General features: G+C 51.5%; 1 protein-coding gene across 1 annotated transcript; it reads left to right on the top strand.

Annotated features, from left to right (window-relative positions):
- The first annotated feature begins 7,989 nt into the window (after positions 1-7,989).
- LOC116740501 (mucin-3B-like) lies at positions 7,990-14,718 on the top strand. Its single transcript, XM_032606143.1, has 13 exons — positions 7,990-8,166; positions 9,006-9,084; positions 9,254-10,228; positions 10,332-10,433; positions 11,617-11,732; positions 11,846-11,904; positions 12,508-12,653; positions 13,131-13,196; positions 13,557-13,719; positions 13,901-14,077; positions 14,167-14,256; positions 14,557-14,621; positions 14,678-14,718. The coding sequence occupies exons 1-13, from the start codon at positions 7,990-7,992 to the stop codon at positions 14,716-14,718; spliced, it is 2,256 nt and encodes a 751-aa protein (XP_032462034.1).
- The last annotated feature ends 1,490 nt before the right edge of the window (positions 14,719-16,208 follow it).

The following is a 16,208-nucleotide window of genomic DNA, read 5'->3' as shown; positions in this document are numbered from 1 at the left end:
CAGGCTAGAGTGTTCGCATTAAATCATAAACCTTATAATGGATTTATAGAAACGGTGGTACTAAAATAAAACTGTCAAAATGAAAGTTAAGAACAGAACTGGCTGCCACTTGAAATGGCACCTTATGATCTTAGGTTCCTGAACAGTGTGATCTAGGCACTCGATTCTATCCTAGGAATCACTATGGATACGTGAAACAAACAAGGAAGGAGAGATGAGCGGGGCCGAGGGAGGGGGATATCAACTGATGGAAAAAACTTCACAAGGAACAAATTTCACGTGGAAACAGAAATTTCAAAAACTATATTGAAAACATTTTACCCATGACATTCCTATATCATAAACATACTACAGACACACAGATAGCCAACAGGTACGTGAAAATGTGCTCCACGTCACTTATCATCAGGGAAGTGCAAATCCGAACCACAATGAGATACCACTTCACACCTGCTATAATGGCTATTATCCAAAACACAAGAAACAACAAGTGTTGGAGAGGATGTGGAGAAGAGGGATCCCCTGTGCACTCTTGGTGGGAAGGTAAATTGGTGCAATCACTATGGAAAACAGTATGGAGGATCCTCAAAAAATCAAAAGTAGAACTACCATAGTAAATGGATCTACTGGATCTAGCATTTCCACTGTTGGGTATTTATCAAAGGAAAAAAACCCACTAACTTGAAAAGATACCTGCACGCTCATATTCATTGCAGCATTATTTACAATAGCCAAGACATGGAAAGAAACTGAATGTCCATCAATGGATGAATGGAAAAGGAAACGTGGTATATATATACACAATCTAATATTATTCAGCCATACAAAGAAGGGAATCCCAACATTTGTAACAACGTGGATGGACCTCGAGGGCATTATGCTAAGTGAAATAACTCAGACAGAAAATGACAAGTCCTGTATGATCTCACTTATATGTGGAATCTAAAACAAAACCAAAGCTCATTGAAACAGAGAACAGATTGGTGGAGTCTTTTGTAGTTCCTTATAAATTTTAGAACTTTTGGTTCTATTTTGTGAAAAACATCGTTGGGGTTTTGATAGGGATTAAACTGAATCTGTAGATTGCTTTAGGTAGTATGAACTTTTTTTGTATTTTTTTTTTTGCGTTACGCGGGCCTCTCACTGTTGTGGCCTCTCCCCTTGTGGAGCACAGGCTCTGACGCGCAGGCTCAGCGGCCATGGCTCACGGGCCCAGCAGCTCCGTGGCATGTGGGATCTTCCCGGACCAGGGCACAAACCCGTGTCCCCTGCATCGGCAGGTGGACTCTCAACCACTGTGCCACCAGGGAAGCCCGGTATGAACTTTTTAACAATGTGAATTCTAATCCATGAGAACAGAATACCTTTTTTTTTTTTAAATATGTGTATGGCACACTGAGGTAAACTGAAGGGAACTTGGGGAAACCTATACGGGGCATGAAGACGTATCTTTCTATTTCTATTTCTTTGTGTCTTCTTCAATTTCTTTCAACAATGTCTTACAGTTTTCATTGTGCAGGTCTTTCACTTCCTTGGTTAAATCTATTCCTAGGCTTTTTTTAAAATCACTATAAATGGGATTGTTTACTTAATTTCTCTTTCTGTTAGTTTGTTGTTAGGATATAGAAATGCAACAGATTTTTGGATATTGACTTCATTCCTTGCATTTTACTGTATTCATTTACTTTTTTCTAGTAGTTTTTGGTGGAGTCTTCGGGGTTTTCTATACAGAAAATCATGTCATTTGCAACTAGTGACAGTTTTACTTCTTCCTTTGCAATTTGGATGGCTTTTATTTCTTTTTCTTGCCTAATTGCTTTCCCTAGGCCTTCCAATGCTATGGGGTTTTTGTTTGTTTTCGTTTTTTTTGCAGTACGTGGGCCTCTCACTGTTGTGGCCTCTCCCGTTGCGGAGCACAGTCTCCGGACGCGCAGGCTCAGCGGCCATGGCTCACGGGCCCAGCCGCTCTGCGGCATTTGGGATCTTCCCGGACCGGGGCACAAACCCGTGTCCCCTGCATCAGCAGGCAGACTCTCAACCACTGCGCCACCAGGGAAGCCCTTGTTGAGAGATTTTAAAAAACTCTTAAGTTGTTGAGTTTTGTCAAGTGCTTTTCCTGCATCTAATGAGATGACCATATGATTTTTATCTTTCATTTTGTTAATGTGGTGTATCATGTTGATTGATTTGCAGACATTGAACCATTCTTGCATCCCTAGAATAAATCCCACTTTATCATGGTGTGTGATCCTTTTAATGTAATGTTGAATTTGGTTTGCTAACATTTGCTAACATTCGTTGAACAATAAACATTTGAATCGGATAGTGTGGCAACTCTGGAAATCAGATTCTCCTTCCCTAGAGTCTGCCGGGTTTTTTGTTTTGTTTTTGTTTATGTTTTGATCATTGTGGTCTGTGTCTGTGCCAAGGATCAGGATAATGTGCAGATTAAGGTCTTCTCAGGTCTGTTTTAATCCTTCCCCTGGGCATGCATGGCCACTTTCTAATTTTCCCCATATATGCAGTAGTTTCTGAATGTCCTAGTCTTTAATGACTGAATCCCAAAAGGGGAGAAGGCAAAAAATGAAGGGGGGGGGAGGGGTGTTGGCCCTTTAAATCACCCAGAAGTCATTTCAGATGGAGGGGGAAGTTCTTGCAAGAAGGGAGGGGGAGGTGCAACAACAGTGGCTATCTCCCTGTTTTCCTGAACTTATGTGACCGGAAGCAGCAATCAGTGAATTAGAACATAGATCCCTGATATTTGTACATAGTCCTTTTTGCCTACCACAAGCTATGTGCAAGCAACTCCTGAAACACGTGCATAGCTACCTGCTATGTGGCTGGAGGTGTTGAATGGGTAGCTGCTACTGTGCTAAGGAGCTAAAATTGACCAAAATTAACTGAAATTTGCAATTTACCATCCAGCTCTTCCCCTGGAAGTGTCAAGTCTTCAACAGACTCTAGAATTCTGAAATAGTTACACCAGACAGATTCTGCTAATGCAATTTTTGTCTTGGTGGGGAGATGGATTCCTGGTGTGTCCTAGCCCACAACCTCCCCAGAATCCTCCTCTAAATTATTTTTTAAAAAACCATCATATAGGGCTTCCCTGGTGGCGCAGTGGTTGAGAGTCCGCCTGCCGATGCAGGGGACACGGGTTCGTGCCCTGGTCCGGGAAGATCCCACATGCCGCGGAGCGGCTGGGCCTGTGAGCCATGGCCGCTGAGCCTGCGCGTCCGGAGCCTGTGCTCCGCAACGGGAGAGGCCACAACAGTGAGAGGCCCGCGTACCGCAAAAAAAAAACCCAAACAAACAAACAAAAAAACATCATATAGTCTCCAAGTTGTCAAAGGTAAACAAAGCCAGACATTAAAGTGGTAAGGACAGATTTTAATCCATAATATACTATTGCCATAGGAAAAAGAGTCTAGCATAAAGTGAACTCTACTTCGAGTTGCACAAAAGTGACATTTTAAAGGGAGAGTAAGGGTATAGGCAAGAGGTCAGGCAAGGGCTCAGCAGTGTTGGGAAAGTGAAAAATTGCAAAAAGAGGTGAGTGGTCCACATGAAACCCATCTCGATTTGCTACCTGGCACTTATAAATTTAGGCTCCTACCCTCCATAAAGGCTAGGAGACAGGAGCCCTGTCTTCAGTTGTTGGCTGGAACAAAGAGTAAGGTCTTTTGACAGCCTTAAGTTTTCTTAGGCAAGCACTTTAAGGAGGGCTGGGGTCATCATAGGGATGGGGCCTTGAGCGGTTAGAAACTATGGTAGTATCTGTTCAAGTCTTTATAGTTCAGGGTTGAGGCTTAGTGAGGAGGGGGACTCAGAGGAGCCAGGCTAGAGTTTGGTCAAGGAGATAATGTTTGTCAAAGGAAAAACTACAGATACAGCCAAAGTTGCCTGACAATCATTCCCAATCTTAGTTCATTCATGCTTCTCTGAGCTAAACTTACCCCTGTTATTGGAGTAGGTGAGCCTCCTTCCAAAGTTTGAATGCACTTATGTATGTATGTATGTGTATGTGTGTGTGTGTGTTTGTGTATTCATAGGAGACATACATGTGTGCGTTTTAAGAAGGCTGTTTCTACTGGTTTCACTGAACAAGACGTTCCAAGAGTCTTGCCATGATGGTACCATTATTTTTTATTTGAACGTGGTAGCCTATAGTGTGATTTGTCCATAGTCATTCTAGTTTCCTATGGAGGGCAATTTGGGTTGTTTCCAATTTCTATCGGAAATGCGACAAACTGGATGGCAATAAACACTCTCATGAATGCCTCCTTGAAGTGATTCTTGAACACAGAGATGGAAAGGTGGAATTACTGGGTCCTCGGGCATGCATTTAAAATTTTAACAGATGCCATCAAATTGCCTTTCTTTTAAAAAAAAATTTTTTTTTGGCCATGCCAGGTCTTAGTTGTGGCACATGGGATCTTCGGTTCGGCGTGTGGGATCTTTAGTTGTGGACTGTAGACCATTTAGTTTACTGCATGCAGGCTCTTAGTTGTGCCATGCCGGATCTAGTTCCCTGCCCAGGGTTCGAACCTGGGCCCCCTGCATTGGGAGCTCAGAGTCTTAACCGCTGGACCACGAGGTAAGTCCCCAAATTGCCTTTTTAAACCAGCACAACCCCCTTACACTCCCACCAGCTGGGTAAGAGTGTTTATTTTTCCACTTTTCCCAACACTGGATAGAATCAAAGTTCCTAACACTTGCTAATCTGCTGGGTCCAAGCTAGTCATTTTGTTTGATCGTTTCCACTAGCCATCTGTGTTTCCTTTTCTGGGACCTGGCCCAAGTCCTCAGATATTGAAATGACTTCTGATGGAATTCTGCATTGTTCCCTGGTACTGGTGGTGGAGTCATAGCCCCAGAGTCATGCTAAGGGCAGGATGGAGATGGGGAAGAGTGAGTGGCAGAGGCAGTGAAGAAGAACAAGTTTTCATCTCTCCCCGCCCCCTGCAGCTGGGAATGAAACTAAGGAGAGGCCCCAGACTCCAGCGTGCAAGGTCTTGGCCAAGCGTATTCTCTGTCCAGTTTTTCTAGTTCTTGGCTGGGGGCAAGGGAAGGGCAGAGCAGGGCAATGTCCTGGGAACTGCTGTGAGTGGGCCAGGCAGGCTGCGGGTGGAGCTCTTCCCGGCTGACACATCCTGGGCTTGTCTTATCTTCTAGAAAGTCCTTTCTTCCTGCAGTAGTGCCAGATACAGGGAGAAGGGGGGAACAGCGGGGCAAGGGCGGTACAAAGGTAAAGCTACCTATGCTCAGCCCTCACACCCAGCGGGGCAGATAACTTCCAGCTGGGTGCTACTGTGCACATCGTTCCGGCGCTGGTCCTGCTTCCAGCCTGCTCTGCACCAGACCCATGCAGCTGCTCTGGCTCCTCTGCCTCTGGATGCTCAGGGTCTCCCTGGGGGCCACAGGTGAGGGAGCGAGGTGGGGAGGGCTGGGGAGACCCTCCTGACGTTCCAGGACAGGGGTGTGGGGGGGCGGTGGCTCTGAGATCTAAGGGGAGGCTGAGGAGGGGCCCCTCGGAGCTCTTGGTGCAGGGAGAGCTGTAGGCGGGGGGAGGAGAGGGAAGCTGGGTCCAGCGGTGCTGCTCCACACCTGGGGCCGAGTCCGTGCGTGCATCAAAAGGATGGGATCACCTGTTTCTGAAAGAGTGCTCTTCCCACTTTGACTCAGTTTTCTGAGCCCTCTTCCTCTTGTTGCCCCTGCTCCCCAGCACTGATGCTTCCTCCACCCTGGATTCTATCCCTCCCTTTACTTCCATCGGTTCAGCCCTCCTGAGGGTCCCTGGCTCTGCCCCTGGGGCCCCCTCCTCTCTCTGGGGAGTCTACACCTTTGGTCCCAGTGCCCCCTCCTCCAGCCCTGCCCCTAACTCTCCCACCCCGACCTAGCCTATGTTTCTGGGCACAGCTGTCATTGGCAGGGTTGCGGGGGGAGCACCTGATGGCTCCCAAAGGGTGGTTCTGAGACCACCTGGTGTGGGGTCCTGCTCTTTCTCTCTCCCACCCCTTTGGAACCTCGGAATTCCTCTTCACTTCCCTTCCCTCTGCCCCCCAGTGTCTGCTCCTGAACCCCAACCTTAGACCTTCCCAACACAGAGGTCCTCTGGTCCACCCTCTCACTTATCTCCAGGGCCACCTCCTGGCTATAAGGGCTCTGGGCCAGGAACCTTCATATTCCCCTCCCCTATCTCCCTGACACCCCAGCTAAGCTGAGTAGCGAAACCCCAGCTCTCAGAGCGAAGATGTGCTGAGTCTGAGTTGAGAAAGCTGCCCCCGAGTGGACAGGAGGTCTGGGTGCTTCCTGCGAGCAGCCGCCGTGGCGCCGGTCACCCTCAGCACTATGAGATCTTTGACTCTCACTTGTATCACCTGTAAGATGGGGATGACAACATCTGTAGAGGGAGGGGCTCATATTTGTAAACTAATTAATTCCTTGGCCGAAATAGAATAGGTGATGGAAAATATAGCTATTTTTATTATTAACACTCACTGCTACACCTTAAGGTCTTCAGGACCCATGCCTGCCTGCCAAGGTATCTCTTTCTGGAAATTTCCTTTTCTGTCCTGTTCCTCAGCCTGTGTGTGATCCTCTCTCCTTGTCCTCAAACTCAATGAAGTCTGAGCTTCAATCTCTGCTTTTCCCTTTGTTATTCTCTTTGCAACTTTCTGCTCTCTGACCCCTCGTCTCCCAAATTCCATGATGTGTCCCCACCCTCAGCCCAGGATTGGCTGGGTTCTCTCTCTCTCTCCAAAGAGGAGAGTCAGCCCAGACAGCAGTGGGTCACAGGGAGACGGGCAGAGGTGGGCCAGAGGGGGCGGGGGTGGCGCAGAGAACCGGAAGGGACAAGGACTTTGGGGTGTGTGAGGAAGAAGGGATGGGAGTACCAATGGGAGGAGACAGGACCTTCTGCTGAACCTGCGTGCTCAGCTCGACTGTCCCAGGGCTGCAAGGTCAGTACTCAGACAGGTGGGCAAGGGATTAAGCGCGCCCCCAACCCAACACCCCTTGGGGAGGCTGCCCGGGGGGAAGACATATGTTGGCCTTTAGAACCTTGAAAGACCCCAGCCCCAAACTGCCTCTGATTCGGGAGGAACTGGTGGCACTTCCTACCTCTGTGGCATGTACCTGGAAAATGGGGTAGTGAGTAACCTATGTGGTGTTATGGCGACAAAATGACCTACCGATGAATGCCTCTGTTCTACTGCCAATACAGGAGCTTCAGCCGTGGCCACATCCACCTCTAATGCGCTTTTGCACGCTGCTCTCAGCAACTCCCCACACTCTCAAGGCCCAGCAAGGCGGCCACTGAGTACCTCCGAAATTTCTCCCACTCCAGATAGCAGGGAACACAGACCTATGACTATCACCACCTCCCCCCACTTGAAATCCATTTCTGAAACGTTGCTCAAATCGCCAATCAATTCCAACACCTCAACAATCCCCATGTCCAAGTTTGTCTTCAAGGTTGAGACCACTCCACCTACCGTGATCGTCTATATGGGCACGACAGAGTGCATCAATCCAACGAACCTTGTAATCACTACCACTTACCCCACCACCACCTGCATGACACAGACCCAAGTGTCCCTCACCAGCTCTTACACCACCACTCCTGTGACAGAGAAGCCACGGACAACCATTACCAGTACTTATCCCGTGACAACTACCAAGAGAGTCACTTCAGCCGTGACCAATTCTCCCAGTACCACCACTCCGGGGAAATCTCCCACAACCATAACCCCGCCCCCTTCCTTTGTCCCAACAACCCACACAACTCTAGACACTCCGATCTCCTCTGTGACTGGTACCACAAAAAGGGCTATCCCTACCGCTGCAAGTACCCACGCAACCCAGTCTCCGACCCCAACAATCGTGTCTACCTCTGCTCCTACCCCTTCTCTAACTACTAGGAAAACCTTGTTAACAGCACTCAGCACCCGTGGCACCTTGATTACAACCATCACTTCATTTCCAGACATGGCCAGTACCTTTCAGACATCCACAGCTATCACTCAAGCACCTACTTCAAATGATATATTAACAACGCCTACAACACAAGTTGTATCTGTCGCCACAGAAGCATCCACTGAACTAGGTACATGGAGAACAACTCCTCTGAACACCATGAGCTCCACGAAAGCGACACTGACTCCAGTGACTGACACTGTCAAAGAAACTCTCACCACCTCAATTACTTCAATTTCTCCAACTATGTCTTCAATCACTCCTACAAACACAATCACTCCTGCCACATTTACCACATCTAAATCCAGCCCTGTGCCCACCAGCACTGATACACACGTGATATCTACTACCAAGGGACCACTGTCCACCACTGGAGTCGCTATAGAAATAGGAAAGACGAGCAACACAACCCCTCATGCTTCATCAACCAGGAAAACCACATTTATTACAACCAGTGATGTTGTTACAGAGTCTCAGACAACAGAGGTTACTGCTGCTCCATCAATCACAAATGCAGACACTCCCACAAATACAGTCAATTATTCGACATCCACTACTGCTACTTCAGTGACCGCCAGCACCTCGACAGCACCCACCAATAAGCCTCAGCGTTTTCTATCTGCCCAGAGAGGAGAAACAGTCCCGACTAAAACAACAAGCACTACCTCACTATCACCTTCGACTGCCACAATCCCTACTGAGGCTACATCTACCCCTCCATTTACAACTAGTACTGTGACCATGACCAAAACAGGAATAAAAACTCTAATGGACAATTCAACACTTGCCACCTCGGAAACAGCAGTATTGCCCAACACCTCAACAACAAAAATAACCAAGACTGGTACCACAAATATAGTAACAACACCCACATCAGTAACACCACAAAGTACACCAGACATCACGTCTTCCACCAGTTTCTCTACAGGAAGAACAATGACACCAGCCAACACTGAGTCCACATCCTTGAGTACCACTGGTTCATTGACCCCCACCACCGAACTCAGCTCCACACTCGCTCTTTCCAGCACCTCACCCACCCACACAAATATCACCCCATCTTCCCCTCCACCTTCCCCAACCGCAGAGCCAGTCTCCACTTCGACCGCAAACACTAGCCCTATGTCCACCCTGACTACCACCATCCCCGCTACACACCCAACTTCCGGCCCTTCAACTCCCACTACTCCTCCCACCAGGTCCACAACAGAAATCACCACTCCCACGCACACTGAAGCTCCTGTCACCTCGATCACAAACACTTTTCCCATTCTAGCCTCAACCACAGAAGTAGGCCAGTCTGGGACCAAAAGCGTGGTAACAGCATGCACCTCAATAACAGCTCTCAGTACTTCAAGTGTTTCTCCCTCAACACCTTTCCCTGAATTGATTACTTCTACTAGTGCAATAAGTACCCCTTTTAGTACCATCATCTCGTCTTCAATACCTGAAATAACAATATCATCTCTATCTTCTATCAGCACAAGTTCACTGGTCTCTACGACAAGTAAGTCTTTTCCTACCTCCTCTCATGTCTACAGTACAGACATCACAGGGTCTTCTGTCACAGCTTTTCCTACTTTTTCCTCATCTGAAACTGCAAGAACTTCTCTCACCACTTCTCCCCAAAATGGCAGCAGTCGTCTTACCCAAACCACCACCATGTTGACTCTTTCTCCCACTACCCAATGTCCAGAATCAATATCAGTTACAATAGTGTCTGCCTCTCCCACTACACCATGTATAGAAGTGGGTCCAAATCCTGAAGTTACTTCTACACCCACCATCCCATTATCAGTTTTTACCTCTACTACTGAGAGGGCCACCTGTCCCAGTTCCACCACCAGGACAGCTGTGTTCCCTGCAGAAACGGACACTTCTACTTCCGTTTTCAAAACTGACCCCGCTGACGTGACTGATGCCCCTAGTCCTGTCAGCACTGGAACCATCCCCGTTAACACGGACTTCACGAGCACACAAAGACCCACCAGTGGCACCTGGATCGGCACCAACTTTGTAACTACCCCACGTGTGCCCGGCTCCACGAGCCTCCCAGTGACCGTGAAACCAAGTAGCAGCTTTTCAACTACCATGATGACTTCAAGCAAGCTGACGCACTCCACCTCACCCATCACCAGCACTCCAGGGATACCAGCGACTACCAACAAGACTCTCTCCACCCTTACGTCACCCAGGACAACTTTGACCACGACTCAGATGATCACACGGTCTAGATTGACCACCTCCCCAGGTTGGGTCTCCTGCCTCCATGTGGCCTCTCCTCCCTCTCCCGCTATATTCCCATGACCAAGGTCAATTCTGTCCTGAACTTCCTGTTTTCCTGTGCTCCCCAGGCACTTGTGACAACGGTGGCATCTGGATGCAGAGCCACTGCTCCTGCCCCAGCACTTTCTCTGGCTCCCACTGTGAGTTTGCTGTGGAACACATAGATGTGGGTGAGTTGCTCTCTGCGCTTTCTCTTGGGAGGTGCCACTGACTCTAATGGGCCCAATCATTTTGCTGAATCCCTTCATCCTTGCTTTCTGCCTCATGCTCTCCCCTACCCCATACCATGCCTAATCTCCACCCTCACCTCCAGGAGGTCGCTGGGGCCACTTTCTTTCCTGGGACCTCCTCCCAGTCTGGGCTACTTCGAGTTGTATTAGGTTCTAATTTCTGCTGTAACAAATTACCACAAACTTAGCAGGTGAACATTGCAAACTTATTATTGTACAATTCTGTACATTAGAAGTCTGACATGAGTCTCGCAGGGCTAAAATCAAGGTGTTGGCAGGGCTGGGTTCTTTCTGGAGGCCCTAGGAGAGAATCCATCTCTTTGCCCTTTCCCGGTTCACAAGTGGCCCACATTCCTTGTCTCAAGGCCCCCTCGCTCCATCTTCAATGACAACAGCTTTGCATCTCTGTGCCTGTTTTCCATACTCACATCTTCCTCTGACTGCTTCTGACTTCTGCCTCCCTCTTCCACTGCTAAGGACCCTTGTGATAATACTCGGACCACCCAGATAGTCCACATTAATTTTCCCATAATGAGGTCAGCTGGTTAGTACCCTTAAATCCATCTGCCACTTTTTTTTTTTTTTTTTTTTATGCGTTACGCGGGCCTCTCACTGCTGTGGCCCCTCCCGTTGCGGAGGACAGGCTCCGGACGCGCAGGCCCAGCGGCCATGGCTCACGGGCCCAGCCGCTCCGCGGCATGTGGGATCCTCCCAGACCGGGGCACGAACCCGTGTCCCCTGCATCGGCAGGCAGACTCTCAACCACTGCGCCACCAGGGAAGCCCCCATCTGCCACTTTGATTCCTCCATGCCATATAGCATAAGGTATTCCCAGGTTCTGGGTATTAGACATAGGCATCTTTGGGGGCCATTATTCTGCTTCCCATTGGGGCAGACGTGGGAGAGACTACAGGCCTGACTGCTGGACATCCTGACTTTCAGTGTTTCTCACATCTCAGGACAACTCATTCCAGAATTCCTGCCTCTCTCCCTCCTGCTGTTCAGTCAGTTCTCAGGGAACATGGAGAGGGGCCACGGGAGTAACCTCTGGGTCAGGGTGGTGGCGGTGATGTCAGACAGGAGTGGATGGTGAAGTGACCAGAGCAGGGAATGTTGTGTGCAGACAAAGTGGATGCTGAAGTGGGCATGGAGGTTTCTGTCGACAAGAAGTTCTCCCCGGACCTCAATGACAACACTTCTAAGGCCTATAGAGATTTCACGGACACCTTCCGGGATCAGGTGAGGGGGAAGCGGAGGGAACTCAAAGGTTTGCCCCTGGAGTTGAGCTTGGGTCCCTGGGTACCCTCTGGTCTGGATGTTCAGATGTGAGCCCAGGATCCTTGGCATTTCAGATGAAGAAGGTTTACCAAAATGTGAAGGGGTTCAAGGAGGTGGTGATCCTTTCTCTGAGGTAGGAGACCCTTCTGGCACTGTGGAGACAGTGTCAAGTGGTGGGGGGGATGAACTAAGAAGTGCTGGAGAAGACATCCCTTGCTTTTGGAATCGTCAGATGTCATAAAGAGAGGGATGGAGTGAGGATGCAAACGAAGCACTCTGTAGAGGATATTTTGCAGTCATTTTCTGGAGTCATTTCTCTGTAGGAGGGATGTCACCCCTACTCTCAAAGCATGTTGGAAGGTGAATGATTCAGTGGGACAAACAGGGAGGCGGTGCATGAGGGATGGTGCCTGGTATCTGGTCTATAGCTGGTCTCTCTCTAGTTGGCACCTGGTCTGCTGGATGGGTCAGCAAGAGGGAGGCAGAGAGCCCAGGAGGGCCTGGTTTGATTATGGCTTGAGGCAATGCCAAGAGAATGTCAATCATTCCTTGTCCCACCTACTCAGGCTGATAAAGGCAGAGATGCTGGACATAATGTATCTGGAATCCCAGCTCAATGCCTACTTCCTGCCAACACCCGTATAGTTGTGGTTGGTCTGGAAGTGCCCTTCTACGGACCTATGATGGCCTGGGCCTGGGCACCTTTTAAGGATCCCTGCCCCCTTGCCCCCCTCAGGAATGGCAGCATTGTTGTGGACTACCTGGTCCAGCTGAAGTTACCCTTCAGCCTCCAGCTGGAGAGCGAGTATGAGAAGGTGAAAGTGGCCCTGAAGGAAGAGCTCCAGACTGTCAGCCAGAATAGCAGCTGCGGGAAGGACCAGGGTGAGCAGAAGCTGGGGGCCTTGGGCTGCAGGGAGGGGCCAGGGTCACAGCCACCGTCCCAGCCTGCTCCATAGGGTGAACAGAAGCGGGGGGGCCTCAGGCTGCAGGGACGGGCCAGGGTCACAGCCACCATCCCAGCCTGCTCCAGCGCAGACAGGGTCCTTCTGGGGTCAGGTGCCAGCCCTGTGGTACCTCTGGCAGGTTGGGAGAAGAGACACAGGTCCCCAGCCAACTGGGTCAAGGATGGGGCTAAGGAGGGGCTCACCAGAACCTGGGTGCTGTGGAAGAGACAGTTCTGCTCAAGGTTTCCAGGGTGGCTGAGGACCCCTGACTATTCAGGGGACATGAGGGAGTCCAAAGGGGTCTTCCCTTGTTGCCCATTCACACCTCCTCCATACTGACAGAGCCCTCTCTGCCCCTCCCTGTGCCTCCCCTCAATTCCACCTGTGCCTGTGTGTCCCCCCGCCCCGCCCCCAGTCTTGTGTTTTAAGCCTGATTCCATCAAGGTGAACAACAGCACCAGGACGGAGCTATCCCGGGAAGGTGAGAGGTAGGGCAAAGGGCTAAGTGGCTCCAAGAGGCCATGACCCCTCCCACAAGGGACATCTGTCCACTGAAATTCCCTAGGGAGGATGGGGAGACCTTTTGGGGAGGCAAGTGATATGGACCCGGCGGTGCTGCCTGCCTGGCCCTTGTTGGTAGCTTCCACCCGAGGACCAGCAGAGAAGGTGAGGAGAGGGTGAGGGGCCTGACCTTCCCTCATCTAATCCCAAGGTCTACCCCTCGACACCCCACCCTCGGAAATGTAGTGCTTCTCATCCATTTTCAGAGTCATTTCATAGCCTGGCCCCGGAGTAGAGTGGATGAAGTCTTTGCCTCTGCAACCCCCTTCCTATCCCCCAGCCATCTGTCGCCGCGCTGCTGCCGTGGGCTACGAGGATTTCTACTTCCCCTTGCTGAAAGAGAACAAGCTCCGCTGTGTCACCAAATGCACGGCGGGCGTGGACGGCGCCATCGACTGTCATCAGGGCCAGTGCGTTCTGCAGAGGAGCGGTCCTTATTGCCGGTGAGGCCCCGCCCACAGCCAGCTGAGCCAATCACCCGACCCCGCTCAGCCGGCGCCGCCAGAGGCCCCGCCCTCTGGCCCCCGGGTCACCCACCTGCTAGTACCTGCGTGGTCCAGGGCCACTAGCGCACCAAGCCCAGGAGGTGGTGAGGGCGTGTGACCTGTGACACGCTCCCCGCAGCTGCTTCTCCACGGACACGTACTGGTTCTCGGGCTCGCGCTGCGAGGTGACCATCTCCTGGAAGGCGCTTGTCGGAGGCCTGGCGGGGACCGCGGCGCTGCTGCTGCTGCTGCTGCTGGGGGCGCTGAGCGTCTTCGTCGCGCGCTCGTGGAGGAGGCGCGGCCAAGGCGGAGGCCTGTGAGTGCGCTGGCGGTGGAGGGCTGAGGGCCGCAAAGGGGTCCCAGACCGGGCGGCCCTGCCCTGACGATGCAGCGCCCGCCTGGCAGGTCCTGGGACGACAGCAAGTGGTTCGAGACCTGTGATGAGAACACCGTGAAGACTTTTTCTAACTTGGGCTTCGAGAATGACAGAACAAGTGAGTCCTGTCTCCTGGGGAAGGGAGACGGGGGCTTCCCTGGGTACCATTTTGGCCTGGGCAGGACGGGAGGACCTCTCTTGCCCAAGACAGGCATATACCTCTTGCCCCAGAGTTTGCTCCGTGGCTTCCGCGCCCCCTTCTAAGGCCCAGGTCGTGCACAGGCCGTCCCCGCAGGGCAGGCGCAGGGGCACAGGAGCCCCCTTGGCCCTGCCTTCCTGACGTTTCCTTCCCTCCTCTTTGCTCCCCACCTCTTCCGTCTCCCCCCCGCCCCCCCCGCCCGTTCTCTTTTCTCTCTGTTTAAAGATGAAAACGTCTGTGTGGCCTTGGAGAACGTGGACACTAATATGACGGTGAGGGGGCAAGGTGGGGTGGCGGTAAGGAGTGCTCCCAGGTCCAGCTCCCGATGCCCCCCTTCTCAGGACAGGGGCTGGGCAGGGACAAGGAGGCGGTGACCTTCTAGCCGGCCTCTGCTGGGTGGCTTCCTCTTCTCACTGCCTGTCTCACAAATTCTGTGGCAGCTGCACTTCCACAAACCTGAGGTGAACTTGATCTCACTGTGAGCCCCACGCTGCCTTCTCCACGCTGCCACGGACAGTGCAGGGAACCATCTGCACTGCCTCTGAAGAGATGGCTGCAGACTCCTGCGGATCAGTCTCCTGGTTTCCTTGGGCAGCATCAGACTTCCCCCTGACCCCTATCCTTCTCCCAACTTGTGTGAAACCCACCTGGAGACCCAGTTCAAATCCAGGCTCTTCCACTCTGGGATCTTGGACAAGTCAGTCACTTCTCTGAACCTCGGTTTTGTCACCTGTAAAATGAGTGTGGCCGGGCTTCCCTGGTGGCACAGTGGTTGAGAGTCTGCCTGCCGATGCAGGGGACACGGGTTCGTGCCCCGGTCCGGGAAGATGCCACATGCCGCGGAGCGGCTGGGCCCGTGAGCCATGGCCGCTGGGCCTGCGCGTCCGGAGCCTGTGCCCCGCAGCGGGAGAGGCCACAACAGTGAGAGGCCCGCGTACCACAAAAAAATAAATAAATAAATAAAGAGTGTGGCCCACTCGTCCTAATACCTTGTGGGATTATTGTGAAAACCAGATGTGCTTGGTCAGACCTCTGTCCCAATGCACCTTCCTGTGTCGGCCCTCATGCTTATATGGCTTCTCTGAGATCCCCAATCCCCATGTCCTTCCCCAGGGCTCAGGCTTCCATTTCTCCTTTTCCTGGGTGCATCCCTACTGCCGGGTCCTCACCCTGTACATGCAACCAGGCTGCAGCCCGCCCCATCCTCCTACCCTCTCCTTATATAACTCCCCTTGCACCCCTTGCCCCCATCCCTTAAACTTTCTCCCCTCTGAACCCACTTCTTAAGTCACTTCTCCCCAACAGCCCAGTGCCCAGCCCTGCATCTCCCCCAGTTCCCGTACTTTCCCCTTCCCCATCCCTGTACCCTCAGCCCTAAATACCCCCCTGCCCCCTGCATCTCAGTGCCCCAGTCCTAAATCCTCCCTCCTCTTCTCCCCCCATCCCTAGCTAGGTACAGATGCCCTCTGCATCTTAGGACCCCCAGGTGGTGCTCCCTAGGCCAGGTCCCCCATTATGAGGCTCCATTCTTCCTGTCACCCCCAGGTCCCTGAGGATGAGAGGAAGTGGGGTCCTGAGGTGGGAAAGCTCCTCCAGCACCTCCTCCTCATTCCCCTAACTCTCCCTCCCCTCCCTCAGTGCTTCCCCCCATTCCTACCCCCTTCCCCACCCCTTCCTCCCTTCCTCTCCCTGGTCTCACCCCCATCCCTGCAATAACCTCTGAAGACAGAAGCCCCCCGCCTCCTTTGCAGGAAGACCTCACTCACCTGGGGACAGGAAGTCTGCAAGTCTCCCGTTCTCCCAACTGAACATAATATAGCATTTATTGTAAAAGAAACTGCTCTGTGTCTTTCTCTTTCTCACACTCTGGTG

This window comes from Phocoena sinus, chromosome 15, assembly GCF_008692025.1.
Source record: "Phocoena sinus isolate mPhoSin1 chromosome 15, mPhoSin1.pri, whole genome shotgun sequence".
In the NCBI taxonomy this organism is placed as follows: Eukaryota; Metazoa; Chordata; class Mammalia; order Artiodactyla; family Phocoenidae; genus Phocoena; species Phocoena sinus.
Note: the sequence above shows the minus strand (reverse complement) of the source record. Positions and strands in the feature narration are given on the sequence as shown.

Bases quoted from the DNA above. Each gene is read 5' to 3' on its own strand.
- LOC116740501 (XM_032606143.1), top strand. From the start codon at position 7,990: ATGGCCAGTACCTTTCAGACATCCACAGCTATCACTCAAGCACCTACT. The intron at 14,078-14,166 runs GTGAGTGCGCTG...CCCGCCTGGCAG, and splicing joins CGCGGCCAAGGCGGAGGCCT to GTCCTGGGACGACAGCAAGT. The intron at 14,257-14,556 runs TGAGTCCTGTCT...TTTCTCTCTGTT, and splicing joins TTCGAGAATGACAGAACAAG to TAAAGATGAAAACGTCTGTG.